This window comes from Atractosteus spatula, chromosome 1 (assembly GCF_055471065.1).
Source record: "Atractosteus spatula isolate fAtrSpa1 chromosome 1, fAtrSpa1.hap1, whole genome shotgun sequence".
Taxonomy (NCBI): Eukaryota; Metazoa; Chordata; class Actinopteri; order Semionotiformes; family Lepisosteidae; genus Atractosteus; species Atractosteus spatula.
The window spans coordinates 44299520-44308737 of record NC_142706.1 but is presented as its reverse complement, the minus strand read 5'-3'; the positions used below and the strand labels follow the sequence as shown (position 1 = coordinate 44308737).

Here is a 9218-nt window from a genome sequence, read left to right as displayed (position 1 = left end):
GAATAATTCTAACCTATGTTGTATTTTAATTCCTTGTGTGTTAAATTTAAAAGTTGTAAAAAAAACAAATGGCATTAATCGTTGAAAATTAACAGATTCTAATCAGCAGAATCTCCAGTTAGTCTGCTGGACAAGGGCACACACTTTTAGTTCCAAACCAAATGTTAGACACAACAGAAACCATTATTATTAAAATTCCTTCTTCAACATGTTAGGTTATGTTTGAGATAGGGACTATATTTGTTCATCTTAAGGTACTGTAGATTTAAATAGACCCCTGTTTTAAACCTATTCTGAGAATACAAATAATACTGTTCCAATGTTTCACAGCCAATTTTGGCAAAAGATGTTACTATTAATCCAAATGTTTTTTTTTTATGAGATGTACAAAAATATAAAATAAACAACTGAGTAAGCATTTTTAAATAATTACATTCCTAGGGTTGTTATTTATGATAACAAAAACAAAAGTGGCATTTAGCACACTGAGCATCAGATTAGTAAAGCCTTTACTAAGAATGTGCATTCCATTAATGTTTTATCACATTCTCCTCTAGTACAAAGTTTAAACATGTCACAAAGCATTCAACTTTCATCAAATCTTTCATGTTAAGGGTATGTAAAGAAGATTAGATAAATAAGACTTTATTGATCCCAAAAGGAAATTGATTAAATTAATTTCCATGTTGCTAAATGTATGCTATATATACAGTCTTTGGTTTAATGCAAGATAATTTATAGCAGCTTTTCAGCAATTTCCCATGCTGGTTGACATTCCTATGTTAATTTATATTTACAATGCTATCTGTACTATATACAAATCCATAAATACTCTAAAAATTAGTTTCCATAGTTGAACCACAGGTTGTTCTCTAATAATGAATCTGGGAAAAAAAAGCATTGGAAAACAAGGGCAGTTTTTGAAGTACACGAAACATGAGTTGTAGGAAGATAGTGTGGTAAAAAAAAAATCATATTTTTCCTATGATGTATGTCATCATTCCTTCACCCATTTAGTGTATGGCCTGTTAGTCTCAGGTAAGAACAAGCTCTGAGATGCATAACGATACCTCAACTATACAGTATTCTGTGTATTTAAAGAAATGTGCCAGTACCACATTTTCACTTAATTTCTCAACTAAAAATTAGCCACTCAAGCAAAAATGTACAGAGAAAGACCATGATGACTACAGCAGAACTAAAATGTACAAGAACTGAAAAAATAACTTAAAAGGGAGCTGTGCAAATCTGATCTGAAAATGATCTAAATCGTAATAAACCCTCTTAATAAGTAGTTTGTGTTGTCAGTGGTATAACAAATTGCTTATATTGCCCTGTAGTCCAACCACAAACTGGTATTTATAATTGCACAGTATTTTCAGTCACTAATAAGTGTCTTACTATTTTTGATTAAGAATTATCTATATTTGCAAACATATTGCATATTTGCAGTTGTATTGCATGTATTTTGAAAAAAATATCATTTAAATACCAGGTGCAGTGGTCAGGATTGTTGCCTCACGACATTGTGACCTAAGGTTCAACTGCAGACCTGGGCTGCTGTCTGCATGGAATTTGTATGTTGTCCTGCTGTTCTCATGGGCTTCCACCCACAGTCCAAAGACATACTGGTAGGTCACTTGGCTTCGGGCAAAAAGTAGCCCTGGTGCGAGTGTGTGTCTATCAGCCCTGTGATGGACTGGTGCCCTATCCTGCCCTGTGCCCAATACTTGCTGGGATAGACTTCCGCTGCCCCGTGACCCTGAATTGGAAGAAGCGTTGAGAAAGTGGATAGATTGATCCTTTAAGTACCATAATATGTGTTAAAGGAATAACAATACTGCATGTTTAACAAGGCAAAAGCCTAAGAGTCTTAAGCACTGTTACTGAAGACAGGACTTTACATTCCAACTTTATCAATCTTGTTGCTAAATGATAAAAGGAGTCGATAAAATGATAAAAGTGCATGGATATGACCTACAGCAATACCCACTTCACAGTATGGAATGCATGGTCCTGGGCAAACGTCTTCACCTGTGTCACCCGCTCAAGCTCAGGGAAAATGAAAACATGTTCTTAGTAGTCCAAAGGTGGCTATTCTTGTATATGTCCACTTCTGACAGAGAAAGCAATAAGTCTTTTATACGTGGCTACCAGGAGGAAAGTGGCGGCCAGGACAAGTCCGCAGACGAGGCTGAAAGCCCAGCGAGGTCCCAGGATGGTGTACACCTGACTGACGAAAACAGGGCCCAGTGTTCGCGCTCCACTGCCTGAGGCGGTCAGCCAGCCCATGTACACTCCCTGTGGACACACATACACACTCCTGTTACAGAGAGCCGAGCCATGGGGAACCCCAAATTACAGCCACTAGACACACAGACGTAATAAACCTCGTTTTTTATCATGAATGTCATAATGTCAGTTTGAGAAGTCATCACAATAACATCCTTAAGGTAAGACTCTGAGCCACAGCAAAAACCTGAGTTTTTAGGATTCAAAACATTAACATACTATATACTTCAGCACCTCTCATGGTAGTTACTCTCAATGTACTCTTCAACTCCTCCCAATGGACAGCTAATGAACTGCTTCCTTAAGGCCACAGTTCATCTGCAAATTATCACTCTCAGTGCAGGAAGTTGGTATTTCACCACTGTAAACAGAATTTTGAATAATACAGAACAAGAAGAGGTTAATTCCGCACTGAAAAGTGGAAAAATTAAATGTTTTGGCTGTGAATCCACACCAGGCTCTAAAATCTGCTTTTTGGCTGTACTTTTCAGCAAGGACTTATCTTCCACTTGTTCCTTTGCAGCTCTGAAACAGCTGCTCACACAGACCACTGCTGAATACAAGACCTCATGAATATGTTACAATATAGTGTTTAAAGTTTGCATACAAGAGGCAGCCAATTGGCCATTTAGCTCAATTTAATTTTAGCAGCTAATTGATAAGATAAATCCAAAGAAACAAGGGTATCAATTTCAAAAAAAGCTTCTCCCCACTACGCATTGTATAAAGAAGTTCCACATATTTGCCATTTTAAATACACTTCCCCTGTTTTGGTAATCCTTCTATTTTGGTATTATATGTGAACTTGACTAGTTTACTTGCTATACCAGAATCTAGTTCTCTGATATGTATTAGCAAGAGCAGTGGTCCTGATACAGACTCTGCGATACTCCTTTAATGACATCTCCCCAAATGACCACATCTCATGCAAGATCTCTCAAAGTATTTCTGTCACCCTAACAAGGCAAGTAGATTAAACCTTACATTAATAAAATGTTTCTTTGGAATCTTGAACTTTAGTACAAGTTCTGTTTTATTCTTATTGTAGCGCTCTCAGGTTCACGTGGGTATGCGCCCTTGCCACTACCACCTCAGGTCGGCGCCCCCACCGCTGGGGACTCGAACTTGGGCCTCCGGCGTCACTCAACAGGGACCCAGCCAGTTGAGCTAAAGGGAAATCTCCCCTCAGCCCGACGGCTGCGGTCCCTGTTATTCACAGGGACGGGCGGTGACGTCACCACGCTGGTAAGCCGGCCCGCACAACCTGCAATGTCGGCTGTATGCGTTACACTATTCTAATGAACAGATACTTCAATGGTCCGAAATAGCAACTTCAAAGGAATTTTAGGACTTTGATATAGCCTTGTGATCTACTGACTTGAAAGAAACAGAATCACCACCATATAATGTTTTAAAATAAAACAATTTCAGTCGTGTAAGCAAATCACAGTATTCCTTTGGTGCTTTCCGTTTTAAAAACATAATGCTTTGTCATTCTTCACGTCCCGGAACTTGGATGAGAATTTGTTGCTTATGAGATACATGGGCCTGAGATATCAGCCGGGGTAGAGATCTGACCTGTGGCTTGGACCCGAGGATTTTGGAGTAGAGTGTGTAGGACATGACGTTGCAGACAGGGTAGCCCATTCCGATGAGGAAGTCGGAGGTGATGTACTGCGCCAGGTGGATGACTGGTGTGTACAGGCACCAGGTCTGCTCGGATGGGCAGCCCGTGGGCTCAACCGAGGAGTTTGAAGGCACAGGGGTGGCTGAGCTGAAGCCACTGTGTAATGACCCAGCGCTGGAGCTGTTCTGGAGATCTGTGGTCACCAAAAAGAACAGAAAGGGAGAAAAAAAGCATGACAGATTTTATGAGGACTCCAATATTGAAGTCTGTACTTAACACCTACACATCCTGGTAAATGTAACATTCTAGTGATGCTGGATTTAAAGCTGTGGGTTGGAATGTTTGTGTGGGTTTCCCAGATGCTCCAGGTTTGTCCCACGTATTAGGGACACAACTGCCTGTTGTCTAAATTGTGCATTTCCGCTTGTGCCCTGTGATAAACTGGGATAGGGACAGGTTCTGGGGTGAATAAGCAGCTCTCTGATAAAATACGGATGGATTACAGGCACTGTGATTGACCCTTGACATGTTTTAAAGCTGAGCAGGTGGGTGAGGACAGAAATTCATGTCTACAGCAGGGAAATGTTCCACTTTAAAACTGGATATCAGCCCACCAACACCACAACATTCCAGAACATTCTAAACAGCTGTAAATGAACAAAAGCTCTTTTTGGTAAACTAATTCTTCTTTAGTTAGCTAGGGGATTTGGAACTTTTCTGTCAGATCAGCTGCTGTACCATCTGGACTGTATTATACACGAATAACTCTGCCTCGGTTAGGCCTATGCAATACAAAAGCTCTTGATTATATATTATAAAGGTTACTAAAATACTAGACATCCTTTATTCTTACCTCACAGAACCAGAATGTGAGGCGTTGTGAACCATAGTGAACTGCTGCACTCCTGAACCACACTGGTCCAGCACTATCTTGGTGGTTGTTAAAAGAGCTGTCCTGTCATTCCCCTTTATAGTCTGGTTTTCTTTGCTGTTGCATAGCCCAGCTGTTTTCTATTTAGATACAGTACATATGACCTCTAAGGTATAAAATAGATACTACAATAAGACTTACTGTATGATTTCAGTCATGTAACAGAATGTCAGGTCGTTTATTACAAAACAGCAAAATCTGCTTCTCTAAATTGTTTCACAACAATTCTGTCATTTTTTTTCCTTCAAGACCACATGGATTTAAGGTCATTATTTACCACAGCCCTCTTTATATTTCAGCAAGAAGCAGTTAGTAATAAGAAAAAAATACTCCTTGTTCTTCAAGAGCCTGTGGTATCTGTAATGACTGTTGTGATGATAAAGACATTCTTCTAAAAAGTCGACTTCAGCTACAAATGGTTATCCTCTATGAGTTCTACGGATTATTTATTTTTATCGTATAAGTAAAATAAAAATACGAGTGGGAGAGTTGCAGAAAACAAGCCGAGATATTTTCACACAGAAGATACAACACAACATCTCAGCGTGAAAAAGGATTCGTAAACGCTGTTTTTTTTTTACATTTCCACTTGGAATCAGACTCCCCACATCTAAAACTGCCAAGTATTTCTGTGAGTCTTGACTCCTGCACTACATGGGGAGACTGACAAGGGCAGACAAGTTCCTCCTATCGTTCAAGACATTCGTGTTGTGATCTGCCACAGGTCCACGGTGCCTCTCAGGAACTGGTCCCAAGCACAGCCTGCGGGCCCTCAGGAGTCACCGACTCTGTGAGAGCCCAGGCCGACTAAACCCAACCCAACTGTGCGCCACATCTTCGGCAATCCCAGTCACAGTCGGCTAGTGACATGACTCTCTCGATCGCACAATATCTGGGCCACGGAGCTCATCCTGTGCTCAAAACCTTGAAACCAAGAGACACTTGGTACTTCCATCCAAGTCTGTTTTTTAAAGAAAAAATTAAACTTTAACTAAATTAAATTGGTGACTGTTGAGATAGTAAGAAATATGTAGATTTAAGAAGATTGTCTCATAACTTTTTTCATGGGAGAGTGCAGTGGGATCGACTTCACACGGTTATGAGACAATCTTCTTAAATCTTCACATTTCTTACTGTCTCAACAGTCACCAGGTTCGCTATGCGGTTTACAAATACAACTGGAATCTATTTTCTGGACGTGGACTTACCTGTCCACTGAATCTGAGGAAACTGGTTCCCCCAGGGTAGCAAAATGAAGAACCCGCAAAAAATGAGCACTGTTCCCCCAAGAAGAACTAAACGGTCTCCAATTCTGAAAACAAAAACACATCCCTCGCATTAGTTTTACACCAAAATTGTTTTTTAGTGCAAAGTGAGCTGCCAGAAATCAGCTATACTTGCCCTTTTCTGTTTTTTACTTCTCATTCAAGAGCTTTGGGCTGCCCCCAGTACAGAGATTTAGTGCACAAACAGCTCGAAATACAGATCTGGATTTAACCCTCTAGGCTGGATGGAACAACAACCTGGCAATGGAGTCAAGAGATAGGGACTCCCTCACTAGGATTAACTGAAGAAGAATGTTGAGAAAGTTTGCAAAGCGAAGAAGCCATTGGCCCCATCTAGCCACTCTGGTAGTTAAAACTGATTCTGATTAATGACTCACTGATTAATGATTAATAATTTATTAACGAAAGATGTCATGCAGCAGTTTCTTGATAGAAGCCAGAGTATCGGCTTCAACAACATGGCAAGGGAGCTTGTTCCAGACTCCCAAAACCCACTGGACTGAGCCAAGGAGCACCAGCAAGGACACTGATTGGTTGGAGGGAGGAGGTAAAACAGTGCATGCTGGGAAAGCTCGAAGACTTTCATGACGAATTTTGAAAATCTCATGAAATGGACTCATCAGGTCACCAATTAACTTTGTACTGCTAATCCAATTAACATTTTTTTTTAAATGACCTAAAAGCTTTTAGTTAGAAAGTCACTGCATAAGTACAATGGTACCCCAAAGATATCCTCTTTATATCAAAATGTTCACAAATTACAGTATGCTGCATGTTATTTTCCTTCTAGGTACCTGCGCCTGCAATAATCTGAAACTCCTGAAGAGGCCGTGTGTGTCCTGTTTCAACGTGCTGTAGCTTAAAAATTTTAAAGTAGAACCCGCCCATAGAAATTTTGTTGTGTGGATATGCTTGAACTTGAACTTGAACTTTATTGCCATATGTAACCGGTGACATGTACTGGTACAATGGAATTCTTACTTACAGAAAGTCTCTCGATTGTTAAAACAAGTGTAAAAACACAAGGTGCAGACAGTGCATCAAGTCAATATATAAATAAATAGTAGACAATGTACAAGTAAACAAGTAAACAGTTTGAATGTAAACAATACAGACATGTAAACAATGACTGGAGATGTGCAATAAATTAATGCTGTCTGGATACTCCAACCTTGTAACTCTGGACTAACAGAATAACTACAGAGGCACACAGTATAGAAACATTAACCCTCAAATTACCTTGGGGAAATCACCTTCACGGCAACGAACACCAGGATGGATTCAAACCCAATGCATGCCAATATGATGCCGTTGTACAGCACAGCTTCTGCCCTTGTCCAGGCAAACATATCCATGGATAAGGGTGTGGCTATCCTAGAATACAGAGACAGGAAATCAGTACTAATTAACCTCACACAAAGTAAAGGGGAAGGAAAGATATAGAGTACAGTTGAACAGAACATAAAAAATATTACTGTAAGTAAACTCTATAGACATACTGAAAGAGAATCTTTTCTATGACACGACAATTCATTTCAAAACACACAACAAAAAAGGTAAGTAGGTATTGGTGGATGAAAAAAAACAGTAAGTGTGAAAAAAACTTACGTTTCAAAGATTGCAAAAATGAAAAGGAAGACGAAGAACAGGACATTTAACGTCACCACGGCAACTTGGTCAATACTGCCACTGGATTCCCCTGTCGTGCTCTCTCTCTCTGAATGACAAGAAGACGTGACTGTGTCTGAGACAAGGGCAGCTCCTTTAATCAGACCTCCACCACTAGACCACAACGACTTGCGAATGAAAAAATGTTTTGGGAGCTGTTGCTTGAAACAACAACCACTTTTGTCAGCCTTTGCAGTTATAGCTTACTCTACAAACACCAATTAGATTACTGTTACTTTACACCTGAAATGGGATAAGAAAATCCAATAGCACCTTTATAGCAAATAACCGTATAGTGGTAGGTTCTTTGCAAATGAATTTCAGATCCTGTCTGGACACTGCTCAGGGCACAAGAAAAGTAGCTAGTAGCTCTGGTAATGCAAAAAAACTTGGCAGAATGAATAAAGAAATTCAGTCTTCTCTATCATACAGCAGGTTTAGGAACAGAACTACCAGATCATAACTTGGAAAGATGTATGATTCACCCTGTGGCCAACCACTCTCCAAACTATTTTGTTTTTATTTCTTAAAGCCTCAAAAGAGAAAACATCATTACAAACAGTTATTTTAAATCCTTCATTTTCAAATACCTTCTGGGACACAGTTGATGGGGTTAATGCATCTCCCATAGTCATCCACATGATGTTCCCTAGAAACAAACAAACACTGGAAAACAGTCTCAAGGCTTCATTTCAGGTTTCCATACTGTGCACACAATACCACACCGCAGTTCTCATGTCTGAGCCAAGTCTAGGCTTGGGAACAGGGCGGAAACTGTCAACCCCACTAGGAATTTACACACAAAATCCAAACATGTTTTGTTCTGAGAAGGAAAAGCTGTGTTGTGGAGCTACTGCATCCTCGCTAATCCAAAGGACAAGCTAACCGTGGGTCTCTGGAACAATAGAAAACTAAAAACGGATCAACAAGGCTGTTCTTTATCATAACTTTGTAATTGTTTACTGGATTACCTTAACATGAAGACCACAAGAAGAATATTTACAACACCCAACAGCGCACCCAGCAAGGCGGGTGAGGTGTACATGTTGAACTGCAGAGCAATAAGGTCCCAGGACACGCCAGTCTCTCCGATAAAAGACAAACATGCCTGTAAAGCTGGAAAACAGAAAAATACTAGAATGGAAAACTTGGAATCAGCATTTAAGGTTAAGGTGCATTTAAATGCTCATCACCGGAAAGTAAGCATAGCACTGTTGAGCCACATTCTAAATCTTCCGGTAAAATGCTTAGCGGGATTTAAAAAAAAATAATTTTGAAAAAGCTGATAAAAGGAATTCTAGAGGAACATCTTATTCATTCAGATTCGGGCCAAATAGTTGTCAAGCCAAGCTAGGGACAGATGTTCACAGAGACAGATGATTGCAACACTGCAACAAGCCAGGGTATTTTTAAA

At 39.8% G+C, this 9218-nt stretch overlaps 1 protein-coding gene across 3 annotated transcripts in view; it reads right to left on the bottom strand.

Annotated features, from left to right (window-relative positions):
• Positions 1–492: 492 nt before the first annotated feature.
• The window catches only part of mfsd8 (major facilitator superfamily domain containing 8), a 63673-nt gene continuing 54947 nt past the window's right edge, over positions 493–9218 (bottom strand). For all 3 annotated transcript variants that reach the window (XM_088928029.1, XM_088928160.1, XM_088928103.1), the window contains 7 exons: positions 8776–8920; positions 8395–8453; positions 7745–7853; positions 7376–7510; positions 6059–6162; positions 3871–4112; positions 493–2301 (listed from right to left, as the gene is read on the bottom strand). In XM_088928029.1, the coding sequence (XP_088784155.1) occupies positions 2095–2301; positions 3871–4112; positions 6059–6162; positions 7376–7510; positions 7745–7853; positions 8395–8453; positions 8776–8920 (1001 nt within the window). In that variant the 3' untranslated portion in view covers positions 493–2094. The remainder of the gene's footprint in view (positions 2302–3870; positions 4113–6058; positions 6163–7375; positions 7511–7744; positions 7854–8394; positions 8454–8775; positions 8921–9218) is intronic.